Below are 15,291 nucleotides of genomic sequence, written 5' to 3'. Positions count from 1 at the left end.
TGTGCAAAATTAATCAAAGTGACAAAAACTAATCTTATATACAAACAGAGTTATAAAAGGATAACGTGTCCTTCATCTCAAAAGCCGCCAACTAATGAAATTATAACAATTCAAACCTTTATTAAATATTACTGATCCCCATCCTTCTCATAATAGCACAGATTTTCTTAAAGGAGTTTTTGAATGGAAAAAGGGACCCACCTTGACGCATCTGCCCAATAAATCTAGAAACCTAATTTCAAATTTTGTTACACACAAAAGTCTTAAAATCATGGGAAGACTTACTAACCTTCTCTTCCAAATGTCTTATATGCCTCATTACATGAACTAATAAAATTACACTAATTTTGACACTATACACATGATTAATTATCATATCAATAAAAAAAGCAAGTAGATGATATAACACACAAAATGCAAAATAATATCAAATAAAATAGATCAAGGTTACATAGGTGGTGTAATTAAGCTTATATCTTCAGATAAATATCTTTTTCCTATTAATGAAGAAACTTTCAACTATTGAAACCATTTAGAGGCTTCCACAGATAATCTACCCTTCCCACCAATCCACCAGATTATAATTTTTACCAGTGAAGAAATAGTCAAAGCTATCAATTCCTTCAACAAAATTCAACAAGTGATCTTGGTGGTTCAGACCCTCCTATTTTCAATACTTAATTAATTCAAAAAATCCTTCCCATAGTTCTGTCATCAAGGTTTTAACTTTTTGTAATAACATATTAAATAAAGATATCCCAATACAAACTCACTAAATTCTTTTTGGAGCACATCTAATCGCTTTATCCAAGCCAGATGGTGGTACCCATCCCATTGCAGTAGGTTCCTTTTTCAGAAGATTAATATCAAAAATTATAATCAAACGTATAAAACATGATGCTGTCAACATTTTAAAAGGTTTCAGGATTAAGGGCGGATGGGAAATTGTGGCTTATATTTTAAGAATATACATAGAAAACCCACCACCAGACTCGGTAATATGTAAACTAGATTTCAAAATGCCTTCAATAGCATTCATTGTACCTCTTTTTTTTAATTCTTCTATGAGACTTTCTCCTGTTACTCTAAATTTATTCAATTTTTATATGGCTTTCAGACGCCTTTGGCATATGGATCTTTCCAGATTCTATCCCAAGAGGGCATACAACAAGGGGGCCTATTAGGACCTTTTCTTTTTTGCTCTGGAATCCATCATCTCATATACCAAATTAAACAAAATTTCAACCTAGACTTTAATCTGTGGTAATTAGAGGTTGGGAACTGGCTTCTCAATGAATGTACTTAGCGCCTTAGAATAGTTGTAAACCAATTCACATAAAATAAATATAAATGAATTAGGTTTTTAACTAGGGATGTACCGATATTTTTTATCGGATCGGGCCGATATTTCACCTATTATAAAATATAGGTAATCGGCTTATATTATAAAATTTGCCGATCCGATATAAAATGCCGTCCTTAACAAAAATAAAATGTTATAAATTTTTTAAAAAAAGTTATATCTAAAATCATTTATTTTTATAAATAAATCGAAATCCATATTTTTTTAATAATAATAATTAATTAATAAACATTCTGCCATATTGTTATTTTTTGCGCATTCTGTTTATAAAAGTGTGCGATAATCTCTTCAGAATCTGTTTTTAGTGAAGCTGGTGATATTGACAGTTACTATCGTCGCAGCCTGGAAATTTTGATATTTCTAAAAAGAAATCTTCGATATATTAATGTTAAATATTATTTTAAATTTCATAATATATTTGTTTATTACTTATTATGTATATAGATTAATGTTGTTACTTATTATATAAAAGTGATTTATAATAAAAATATTTTATATACTTTTAGGCAATAAAATTGAATATAAACTATAACTGATCATTATAATATATTTAAATGATATAAGTTATGGTATAATTAAATTATAGATGTTATACTAATAAAAAGTATATAACAAATTAAAACCATTGGTATCTTTACAGAATACAAAATTAGGTATGATATCGGATCGGTTATCTGCCGATATCAATTTAATACCTGGAATATCGGATCGGATCGGCCTCCAAAAAGTTGTATCGGTTTTTTAACTAATAAGCCCGCAATTTTAGAAGGCTATAAAATCACTGCTCCCGATAGTTTTACACTACGAGGTCCACATTAGCCAATGCTACCAAGTCAGAAGATTTTCTTTTTTTATAGCTTTTACAACATGGAGCACATTCTGTGCCATTTATGGCACACCAAAGTTTATTTTTAATATGCAAATGCCTAGAGATATACCAAAATTTTTGCACATTTTCCTATCATCATCTTTTCTTAAAAACTATAGATTCATATCAAAAATTCAGAATAAATTTTAAATATTTTTGAAAAAATTTTAAACATAAATTCAAACTAGGCCTATTCAAAAATAATTCGAATATTCGATTCGATTCGAATCTAATCGAATAATTACGAATACGAATAATAAATTATTTGTTTTATCTGAATACGAATAATCATTTATTCGATTCGAATAAAACGAATTATTTGAATAAAACGAATTATTCGTAATATTTAATAAATTGTTTAATAAATCTAACATTTGTCATTTCTATTTGTTGACCTGCCAATCTGACAGGTGATGTGTTTGTGTTTATAAAGATTCTAGCACAAATTTAAAAATTTCTGAAGTGAAAATTTAAATTTTTATTTGCCACATTTTTTGAATCTCACGAAAAGTTTATTTTTTGAATCTCTAAAAATTAAACAAACCAGAGGTATATAAAAATATATTACATCTCCTACAATAATTTTGTTAGCTAACCTAATTATGTTAGAGGAGAATGCTTCTGATGAAATTATGCTTGATGTTGAAGATAAATACAAGGAACATCAACTGCTTGTGAAAGGCTTTTCTCAGTTGGAACTAATTTGTCAAAAAACCGCATGTCATATAAGGAAGAAAATAAAAGAAAAACTCTTTGCCTTAAAAATTGGCTTAAATTATAAAATAAATTAATAATATACATTTTAATTTTGTTTATAACTTGATTATATATTATTTATGATCAGATTATTGATTACATATTATTATAATTTTTTCTGTTTAAAATCAAATTTGTAATAAAAAAATTTGCCAATATATTTGAGTATGATTTTTTTTATTAAAAAAATTAATTCGAATTATTCGAATAATCGAATCGAATACAAATAGTAGATTTTATTATTCGTACGAATTCAAATAGTAAATTATTCGATTCGTTTAAACGATATGAATAATGCACTATTCGATTCGAATTCGTTTTTGAATAGGTCTAATTCAAACCCATTCAATTGATTACTCGCCGAGTTACCTTCTAAATTAGGTAGTTTTTGCCACTGAATCTTTTATCCTCTTTCGCCCAGATTAACAAACAATTCTATGATTTCAAGCTTCATAACCCTACAGATATTTTATTAGATGCCGCAATTGTCAAATGGAAGGCTTATATACCCATCACTCATATACCATCAATCATCATGCGCAAAAATTTTTCCCAAACAGATATATCAGTCAATCCACCCTTAGATAGCATTCAACTCCAATTGATGGTCATGAATGGTAAGAATCACTTCCTAGTGGTATGCTTGGTAATATCTTATAAGACGAACAACTTAGAGTAGGGCTTACGTCTACGTTGTAAGCCTCATGCTTGTATCATATGCAAATCACCCATCGATCCAAATGGTGGGCATGGCCTTAATTGTATATTTAGTCAAGGGCGACACCAACGTAATACAGCAAATATAATGATCGAGGTTTGACAGCCGCCCACTTTCCGAATCATCTTGAACCCACAATATCTCAAGGTAATGGCTTAAGACCTGATGGCATGACAACCATACCTTAGACTCTAGGTAAATTTCTAACATGGGACTACACATGTGTCTTTTTATTACCCTCAAACTTAAATATCAACCCACTAATACACACAGAAACTAAATAAATTTAACAAATAATAAATTTTTAACAACTTCATATTCACTCCAATAGTGACTTCTACATATGGCTATTTTCCCCATTAACATATAAGTTAATAAAAAAATATAGGCAACGGCTTTTTACAGACGAAGCCAGTGAATTTTAATATATGCGCCAAAAAATTCAAATTGAAATTTTTGGACATAATTACAATTATAGTTCCTTTTTGGGAACTCAAGCATAAAATTGTATTTTTAATTATATAGTTTTTTAATTTTTATTTTTATAGTATTTTAATTTATTGCAAATCGTAATCGTTTTTTAAATTAAAATAAAACCTTCATTCAATTTTTTTAAAATAATTATATATTTTATTGTAGGATTAAGCTCAAATTTATGTTTTATAATGCTCTGTAAAACTGTGCAATTAATGATATTTACAATAATAACATAACTTATGTGATATACTACTGCAATAAATATATTATTTAATACGTTTGTTTTTCCACAGATAAAATAACTATAAAATTTTCTGTACGTTGATATTGTTTACATAATTGTTTAAAAATGGTTAATAAAAATATCATTTAAGTAAATTATTGATAGTGGTACTACAAAAATCTTGCAAAAATTATTCTACAAAGTATTTGTGTTTAAATACATTATTCAATTTTTTTTTGTAGGTATTTAATTTGTATTAATATTTAAAATTCATTTTTTAAAACATAGTGTATTTATATCCGTCAATTAAAATTTGCCTAACCATGATTAAATATTAATCGGTTTAGAACTTTCGACGAAGAAGGGTTCTTAATATTTAAAAAAGTGGTTCTTCTGGTTCTTAAAATTTAGAAAACGGGGTTCCGGTCAGCGCCGGTCCAAGATATGAGCTTTATGGGCAATTGACCCAATAGCGTGATTGAAAGGAAATATTTTTTCTAACCCTAACCCTAACTACCTAAGCCATAACAAGCTTTTCAAGACTTAAAAAAAATAGCATCGTAAAATATATATTGCAAAACATCGGTTTCTGGAAAATTTAAAATGGTTTCTGGTTCCCGTTATTGTCATTAAAATTTTAAGAAGATTCTAGATATATAATATTAACCTTAATTTAAACTAACCTTACTAGCCAACATTACTTTGCCATCCAACATATACTAACCCCATTAGCTCAAATAAATAAAATGGCGATTTAAGTTTATTCTACAAAGCAGTTTACTTATTAAAAAAAATATACAACATAAAAAGAATTTAATACATGTATACCTTTAAGTAAAGTAGTTTTGAAAGTATTGATGTCGTTATTTCTCATGTCCATGCCATTCTCGTCGTTCAAATTATCCAAAAAGTTTCCTCCGTGTACCACCAAGAATAAGTACGATGGGCTGAAAGTACCTAATTTATTAATTCATCCTTTTAGAGGTCGGCAGAGCCCGGCACCTGGCCCGCGCGAATGGGAAAAAAATTTGCATATAATTAGGGTAATGAGCCGGTCAGGACAATTTGTACAAAATAAAATCTATGGACCGGGTAAAAATAATTATAGTACGGGCCGAAAACCCGAATAGAAATTTTCCACAAGCCAGTTCATGCCACGCCGATCTATAAATCTTGTATACATCGAATGCACTAGAGAAAGTAAATTTTTGATGAAAATTTTATATATCTATATATGCAAGATTTTGATGGGGGGGGGGCAGTAGACTGATTTTCTCATAAATTTTATTGGATGGCTTTAGGTTTATTTATTGTAGTTACATTTTTTTAAAAAAAATAACTTTGGATGTTCACTTTTTTAAAATTAAATTGTTGTTTTCTAAAAATTTTGAATCATACTAATTATTATCTATTATTCTTTTTTTAAAAAATATGGATTATAGTGATATTGTTGTATATATTTTGCGAAAGACGTGTCTGTGGGAAAGAGGGGGGGGGCTGTAGGAGAATTTCATATATAAACAAAAACAGACAAATTTTTGATAAAGGGAAACATCCTTGGCTATGCAGGTCTATGAATATATCATTAACCATTATTAGAGCTTTATAAGGTGATTTTCTTCCCGAGCCCGAATTTGACTATCTTCATGTCCGAGCCTAATTTGAGCCCAAGCACAAATTTTTTGTTCCAATCCGACTAAAAAATTTGAAATTTTTCAGCTTGTTTATTACATATAAATAGGAATTCTTCCATACTTCTGATTTTCTTTGATCTCAAATTCTTGAGTTCTAATCTTTTCAGAAATTATTTTTAAATTTGGATGCTTTCTATAAACTTTTATAAATATAAAAATCTGATGCTATTTTATAAAACAAAAATTATCATATTGTTTCAACAGATTCATATTCTAGATTTATAGTTGGCTAAATGTAGATATACTTTATTTAACCTGATGAATATGATATATGTTAATAATAGAATTTTAACTAGTCACAATACATATCACAATCACAGAAATTGTTAATTTGGGAAATGGAAATTACGTAAATAGACAAATGTGTTAGATGAAAAATCGATGAAACAAAATGATTATTGAAGATACTTCTAATATTTACCTTACAGCCCGACCTAAGCCAGAGAAAAAAAGTAATGTCCGAACCGAGGCTTGGACTAGGCTTCGTAAAATCCCTACTGGGCTCTAACCATTATTGCATTTTCATTACTTTTTATTAATCAATGAAACATATTTAACGGAGATCATAATTCAATCTTACCTATAAATATTTTTATAAATCACATTCCTTATTTTGTAAAATATTTTATGTACTTTTTCCGTCATTAATATCATCCTTTGTCGATATACTTTTGTTATCACCAATAGAATGATTAGAATTATCCATAGCGTCAAAATAAATTGCCAGAGATTCATCATCATTTTCTTCATTCTCATCAAAACTCTTGTCCTCTTTGCTTTCTTTTAAAATGGAAGTTACCATTTGGTAAAATTGTTAACAAGTCTCTCAATAACTACCTAAATTTAAATACTAGCTTGTCTTTAAAGATATGTTTAATTTTAATTAGTAACTATTTATTCTGAGATAATAAAATTCAACAACTAAATGGGTTGGTTTTGATTTTGGGGCTATTACATATTTAAGATAAAAATATCTTATTATTAAAACTGAGAACAATATTTATTCTCACCAATCTCTGGTGATAGATAGTCGTCTTCATCATCAAACTCCTTCGTGTCTTTGCCTAAGAGTTCTAACAAGGAAGTAGTACTAGCTAGACCTTTATTAGAGGAAATTTGATTGATCGATTTTTGTCTGTGCTTAAAGAGGTTGGAATTAAAGTTGCTACTTATTGAATCTCCTAGAAAATAAAATATATTCTTTAAATAATAAAAAAAAAGAAAATTTGTAAATCTATATTTTAGAATATCGATCTTCAAAAATAAAGTGTTGGGATCATAATAAATGTCTATAAATGTTTTATCTGTACGGGAGGTGTGCAAAGCCCGATGGGCCGGGTCGGGTAACGACTGGAAAAAATTTATTTGGGCCGGACCAGGCAAAAAAAATTTTGTATATATATTTGATGAATTCTGATATTTCATAGAAGTGATAATTCATACAGCATTTAATTTAACAACTTTCCAACATTATAAATAGTTGTTTATTGATGTGTACAACAACAAATTTAAGTTTAGGCCTTGTATTTAAAAAAATATCTAAAACCAGGGTTGGACAAAAACAAAATTCCCACCGGGTTGGACCTGAAAATTTTGCTATTTCCAGACCTCTTAACTTTACACTATAAAATAATAACTATTCAATCATTCTGCCAATGAACAAATCAAAAAGGATACAAACAACATACAGATTAGAGTCCTCAATTCAATATTTTTCGTTCCGAGCACATCCCAAAATTTTTAAACCCGACTTGAATTTTCATTTTAAACCTGAGCCCAAAATTTTTTTTAAAAATTCTCTTATATTTTTTAAAATCTTTAGCCCGAGCCTGGTCCAATTTAAAAAACAACAACTTAAACTCAAGCCCGGCTAAAAAAAAATTTTTGAGTAAGACTTAAGTTAAATTTGTCCCGATTTTTTTCTTCTGCAGGGCTTTAATATGGATATTATATTTTAACCAAAATCAAATAAAAATATGATAGGCATATATAATATGTAACAAACAAAAATATTATAGAAAATACCAGAGCCTTAATGGCTAATAACAGATATTTTTATATTAAGTAACAATAAAATATCACTAACTAGATGTCCTTTTAAAATCAACTACATTGCATGAACTATTTAAGCACTTCATATTTTGATTGATGTCATTTTTATTAGGGGAATTGTTGAGATTGGATAAAGGTGATGATGTAATGTTTTGATTCATTTTCATGGCTAAAATTTTTTGTGTTTCTCCTTCAAGTTTGCGAATAGCTTCCATGTCCAATCCTATCCATTCATCTTGCCAACACCAAGCCTGCTGATGAGCAGTTATCATTGTCTTTCTCAGAGCTTTGTCATAAAATGAAGATAGTCATTAAAAATTTAATTCAAATGTTAAGTTTCAAGAATTTATTTTCTATACAATAAATCATTCAATTATAAAAAATTTAACTTGTCCAATTTGAAATAGAGGTCTACAATATGCGTATTTTAGCATAAACGCCCATCCGCCCAATGTTCAAAAAAATGTAACTACCTACTCGCCCCCCACCCTGGTTTAAAAAATTTTACCATCCGGGCTGCCGATTTATAGAAAAAATTTGTTAATCCACTCGCCCAATGTTTAAAAATGATTTGCTTGGTTGGTTTGGCTCTTTATTTATTTATTTAAATCTATTTTTAGTTAAATTTATAAGATCTGCCCATTTCGCCCAAAAAATATTCCAAATTCCCCGCTCAATGCTTTAAATTTGAAATTTATCCAGAGCTGGTTAAAAACATGCCAGGAAACTCTAATTTCAATATTAAATAATTTTTAAGTAAACACTAAGCAGAAAAGCCAACCGCATATTAATCTAGAATTTAATGTTCCGTGACATTATATAAAAATTTTATACAAAAACAAATCAAATCAAATAATTCGAATATTAGTTATATCTTAGCTTACATGAGATGACTATAAATAGATTAATAGAATTGTGTGTGTGTGTGTGTGGGGAAGGGGGGGGGGGGGGGGTTAGGGAAAAATAAAATTAATATTAACGAAAATTGATGTTTTCATTTACCGATATCATTGATGAACTTTTCGACTTTGCTTTGCATACCCCAATATCGGAAATCGATACGGCATAATTTATAAGCGCACATTATACTTTTCTTGTATTTCGTCACTGGTGAAGAATGAGATTTTTGCCAGTCTTTAGTGCATACTTTCAGCCAATCCTTTTATAGCCACGAGTTTAATAATGGATTTTTTTAAAAAAACAATCAAAATATAATATCTACAAGGTTATCATAATCATATCTTCTCGAAGATATTAAAACAAATATAAATAAATCATATTAATTTATAAAACCTTGTTTAAAGGACCTCTTTTCGTTTTTACAGAGACATAACGAGTTGGATCTTCCGCAGGATTAGATTCAGTGCTGGAGAGGGAGTCATTGACTATATCTATCATTTCTAAATTAAAGGGATGAATATATTTAAAAAAAGGCATATTTATTATGTAAAATACTATATTAATTCAATTGTGATTAACTTTTGAAATTCTTTCATTCAATTTAATTTATATAACCATTTGAATAACTAAATATCAATATTTATACATTTTAATTTATTATTCTGTATAGTTTAGTTTATTGAAAAGGTCGTTTATTGGTCAAGTAATGAGAGATCTTTAAAGTCTTTGTATATTGTATTAAAATTAATAAAACCGATGGTCCTTTCTTTGAGTTCCTGAGGAGAAAGATTGAAGACATTATCCTGAATTCCCGGATCATCGAAATATCTCGTTTCAATTTCAATAAAAAACTTTTCCATAAATGGACATGTGTAACGAGTTTTGGTATAAGGGTATGCATTCCAAGCTTCTTCGTCAACCCTCTGCGCCGTTTGGGGTACTATGGATCTAAACCAAGCTATAAGATGTAATGCAAATTAAACAAAATCCCCAAGTTGCAATAAAATAAGATTAGTATAAAATAAATAGCCAATTAATTATATTTTTTATAGTGAGTTACATATAAATTAAAAGGAGAAAATAAACAATGGGGCGGGGGGAGAGAGAAATCCTCGGTAATTCCCCAATTTTTTAAAGATCACCCCCCCCCTTCCCCTAAGTACAATATCTTATTATAAACAATTTTTTAACTTACTTTTAATTTAATAATCCAACAAACAACAATCTAAAAAGGGAAAATTTTCAAAATGTTTTATTTTTAAACAATTGTCATAAAACTAATAACCAAGATTATTGCAAATTACGGGTATGAACGAATATTACCTTAGCATTTTTAATTGAGCTATAATGCTTCAGGACACCTAATTGGGAAATAACAGTAAAATAATAAAACCAATCATTATTTTACTAGTCAAAAAATTTTAAATTTGGTTTAACAATTTTATTTGAAGATATTCAATAGTATTCGTTTTAAATATTGAATGATTTTCCTTCCGAATTACTGATATTAACTAAAGATATTTTTTTAAACAGTTTGTACATATCAGCGAACTTTTGATAGAGAGTCGGCTTTTTATTTGGCAAAATATAAAATTAGCTCATGACTTATCAATATATATTCCTTCAACAATTTCCTAACCGGGTGTCCTGAAGCATTAACTTTTTACTTGTAGGTAATATTATACTATGGTAAAAAAAAAAGATGTGATATTTTTGAATCTAAACCTGTACCTCTCTGATTGAAATATTAGTATTTGATTTAAACATTATGCCAACCTTAGTGTCTGGTGAATCTAAGATTTTTAAGTAATGTATAGTCACGATTTTTTAAAGTGATGAACTAGCATTTTCATCTTTAAAAGATATATTACCAGACTTGCGTGAAAGTCATATTGATAAAGGCTCGATTTAGCCGATTTTGATTTTTAAATATAGCTAAATTAATTTAACCAAAAAAATATGTTGCAAGCTTAATGATTTTTCTCTTGATTTAACCATGAGCCATTTAACTACACTATGTGGAAGTTTTATTTCAATGATTATATTTTGTGAGATATCTTGATTTCGCATAAATAAAATTTTTAAAATACAAGTATATTTATGGTGAATACTGAATATGATAAAATATTTTTTAAAAAAATTTTTTTTGCAGCCTGAATCAAAACTTGGTTCAGGGCTTTTCACGAACCTTTTTAGAAAAAGGCTTGGGAACTAGGTTATGACAATAATACATTATTCGAGTCCGAAATATTGGACATATCTATCTATAAAATAATTTATAAACTTAGATATCATAATAAAATATAAACCATATTAGAAGTTAAAAATATCTGAAAGAAACAGCTGAATAAAATCTTTTATTATAAACGTAAAATAGGAAAAGCATACGTCAACAAGTTAAAACTCGTAACACTATTAATCGTAAATACACAAAATATGTTCATAAATGATTGCATATATCTATGATATTTCGATTAATTAATTCTAGAATTAATGTAATGTTTTTCATTTGGATTCAACCGGTTTGTTATCATTTTTTTATATTTTTAATTAAACGCAAGTTATAACCCATGATATTAATACAAACCTATACTAAAGACTCATTAGTTAAAAATGTAGTGCACATAAGTTGAAGTCAGCTGTAGTCAATTAATTTCAAGTAAATGGCCTTCAATGCTGGACTTTAATGCATGTACACTTTTAAAAACATTTGAACGGTTAGTATTAATTAATATTTAATATTATTGATTATAAAAAGTTTTAAATCGATTTACGTTCCTTGAATTGCTTTATTTATGAAAAATTTCGCCAATTGCTTTCGATTGGGTAGATTATAATAGTTCGTATTAAAAAAAGTTCAATTTAAGGATTGTTGCTGATAAACGGTAAATTTCTTGGTAAGGGAACTTTTACAAACATTCATTATATTTTTCTTTTTTGTTAATGCTATCTTATTTACAAAAACATTTTATACTCGATTGCTGCCTTTTTGAATTTAAATGGCCAAAGTTTGCTATGATGGAATAAATTTTGAATTGTGGGGTAGAGGTCCAGATTCAGTAAAAAACCCTAAAAATGGAAAGGTCCTCGAAAGGCAGCTATAACCCTCCAATAAAATTGAATGGAAAAACTTAAAAGTTTTATCCGTCTTTTACAAAAATCCTATATGCATGTGACTCGTCATCCTATTTCAAAATATCTTGTCCAACTACACTAGTGAAGTTTTAGCTCACTTATCGCTAATTTTTCCAACGCCTGTCCAGGTCCAGTAAAAAACTCTAAAAATGGAAAGTTTTTAAAAAGCAAACCTATAGCCTTCCAATAATGATGGAAAAAGTAATTAAAGTTATTATCCTTCTTTTACAAAAATTCTATTTGATTTTAATATGTGACTCGTCCCTCTTTTATTTATTTCATTATATGATTTTCTAATTACTCTAGGGGAAGTCTTAGCTCACTTTTTAATCGCTGCTTTTCCAACGTCGTAATGGAAATTGTTGCTTTTTTAAACTGCGGGAAAAGTTTATTTATTAACCCAAAATAAACAGAAATGTGAATAAAGTTTTCCAGCTTCTCTTATGGCTGTAAATATAGAAGCCAAAAGGGTTAGCTAGGAAAGCCTCTTATATCAAAATAAATTTTACTTATAATTTTTTGAAGTATATTATACGAAATATGTACTGAATATAAAACATTTTATATCATAAAACTGAAATATTATAAAATATTTACAAGGTAAATGTTTTCCAATGTGATAGACTTTGTAGGTGTATTGACCAGACGCAATGTTACCGTCGGATTGTTCATTAGTATAAGGTTCATTAACTAGAATTTCGACACCGCTCCCTTCACCTTCCGATTCCTTTCGACTCTTTTTCTGCAATTAAAGTGGAAATTAGATTTTTGATGATTTATAACTGACATCCGAAAACGGAAGTCGATGAGGTAGGGATAAAAAGAAACAAAATTTTAGCGAGTCTCGTTAAAGGGGATACGAAAATTTTCAATTATCTTTTGACATGGAATATTTTTTGATTTATTTTTAGGGTTTATGCCAGAAACCTTTATGGGCCTTGATTCTATGACCAAACCTGGCCCAGGCTTGCAGAAAAATTGTAAACCCAGGCCCAGCCCGGTCCGCATTCAATAATAAAAAATTTCCAAACCCAGTCCAAGGTTACAATAAGCTTTAAAAAATTTTCACAAGCCCGACCCAAACCTATAAAATCATTTTATAGGACAAATCCCCCCCTCCCAAGCCAAAAAATGCAGATGCCGGATTATATTTTTCAAAAATATTATTGTTAATATTAATTTATATTTGTTAATATTTATTCCTATCTCATATATATATTTAATTACATTTATATATCACATTCATCTACTAAGTTATTTTATCAATTAATTTCGATTTCAAGTTTTCCTTGGCGTAATTTACCTATTATTTTCAAATTTTAATGTAGTATTATTTATCTAAATTTCTAGTCAAATAATAATTATCTCTGAAACTCCTTGTCTAAAGGGAAAAAGAAATTGCAAGCTTGTCCAACGAGATCGAGTCTCCGTCATCAAGCAGTAACAGTTTTTATGGAGTTAGAAGAGTCAATTTTACTGAAATATCACAATGGCTTGAAAGAAATATTTCCTCAGAAGCAAGAAAATGATTGGATTCAATACTTATTCCAAATTTTTTTTCTCATTAGAATGTATTATTTAATTATACAACTATTTTATGTAATACTTTTTAAAAACATGACATTGACTTGATCAAGAAGATGAGAATAGTGGAGAGCATTTTATTAGAACTCAAGCAAATTAGAGTTAATGTTGATGAAGAATTTCATATTTTAGTTATTGTTGAGTCAAAAGCGAGCTATACGTGTTTAATATTTGCCCCCTTAGACTTGCAGCAAGCAAGCTCATCGTCAAAACATTAATATAGGAACAGTAGAAGAGTATTATAAAACAAATGTCCCCTCTCTTAAATACATTTATAACCCAAATAAATAAATGGTTTTTAATTTATCATGCACCATTTATAAATCCGCAGATATTACTTCCACAAAAGCCTTTCCAACCTTTTTCAGATGGTGATAAATATTTGTATATTTTTATCATGAAGATGTTAAAATATCTTGTGATGCCTTATTAGCTGAATAACTATAATTAAAAGATTAACTATGGTTGATACAGTCCCAAAAAATGATATGGATGCTTAGCATTATTTCAAACATATTTTAGATTATATTCCCAATTTATTAAAATGGTTATATATATTAGCAACTCTTCCCATTAGTAAACTAAGAGAACATTCTCATTTTTAAGAAGAATAACAGAGCTCTGCAGAGGTACTATTTGCAAAGCACGGCCCAGATTTTTTTAAAAATTTTTTTTGACCCGGGTTTTTTGTAAAAAAAATTTGAGGCCTGGCCCAGATTTTTTGAAAATAAAATTTCAGGCCCTGCCCAATTTTTTAAAAATAAATTATATTTATTTTTGATTTTTATATCTAATAATGGCGATTTCAAATATTTGGTTTTAAAATATACAGCTCGGCCCAGATATTTTTTTTAAAAAAATTTTCAAGCCCAGCCCAATTTTAAAAAAATTTTGGGCACGGCCCGGGTATGTTTAAAAAAATTAAAATACGGTTCGACTCAGGGGCTGGGCCTGCAAGTCTCTGAAAAACATATCTATGAAATACAACTTCTGAAAGTATTGAATGATTTGGAACTTTTGAATATTCATAGGCATTTAACGCCAAGATAGATTATTGAAAAATTAGCTCAAAACATACAAAATACAATTATTCCTAGAAACTTGTGTATTAATTTATATTTCAAACATTTAAATTTTTTATACTTTATATATTTTAAAGGCTCAAAAAATTCAAATTTCAATTTTGGGTCACTTAAGTGATTCATATCGTGGTTATATTTTATAATTCACATTTATTTTATAGTTTTTCAATGCCGGTTTATATATATAATTTTTTTGTACACATTAATTTAAAATTGTGTATTAGAAAAGTTATTAGTCCTTTAGTATTTTTAATTAACAATAATATTTCTTAAAAAATTTTATTATCCCCCCTCCAGACTAAATTCCTGCGTACGCGCCTGGGTTAAATAATACTAATGAATAAAATATTTTATTGCAACTAATAATTCCAAATTATCTTTTAAAAATAATATATTATCAACAATTGCTTTATTATTTTTAATAGAATAAAAAGAACAA

At 28.3% G+C, this 15,291-nt stretch overlaps 1 protein-coding gene across 4 annotated transcripts in view; it reads right to left on the bottom strand.

The window, feature by feature from the left end:
- LOC135924995 (protein retinal degeneration B-like) overlaps positions 1-15,291 on the bottom strand; it is a 66,133-nt gene that overhangs the window by 35,584 nt on the left and 15,258 nt on the right. For all 4 annotated transcript variants that reach the window (XM_065460130.1, XM_065460129.1, XM_065460131.1 and 1 more), the window contains exons 3-10: positions 12,784-12,928; positions 9,806-10,009; positions 9,445-9,551; positions 9,154-9,310; positions 8,186-8,437; positions 7,110-7,280; positions 6,733-6,879; positions 5,234-5,362 (exon numbers count right to left, since the gene is read on the bottom strand). In XM_065460130.1, the coding sequence (XP_065316202.1) occupies positions 5,234-5,362; positions 6,733-6,879; positions 7,110-7,280; positions 8,186-8,437; positions 9,154-9,310; positions 9,445-9,551; positions 9,806-10,009; positions 12,784-12,928 (1,312 nt within the window). The remainder of the gene's footprint in view (positions 1-5,233; positions 5,363-6,732; positions 6,880-7,109; positions 7,281-8,185; positions 8,438-9,153; positions 9,311-9,444; positions 9,552-9,805; positions 10,010-12,783; positions 12,929-15,291) is intronic.

This window comes from Gordionus sp. m RMFG-2023, chromosome 2 (assembly GCF_954871325.1).
Source record: "Gordionus sp. m RMFG-2023 chromosome 2, tfGorSpeb1-WG-v2, whole genome shotgun sequence".
NCBI classification, from domain to species: domain Eukaryota; kingdom Metazoa; phylum Nematomorpha; class Gordioida; order Chordodea; family Parachordodidae; genus Gordionus; species Gordionus sp. m RMFG-2023.
This window is presented reverse-complemented; position numbering and strand designations above follow the sequence as displayed.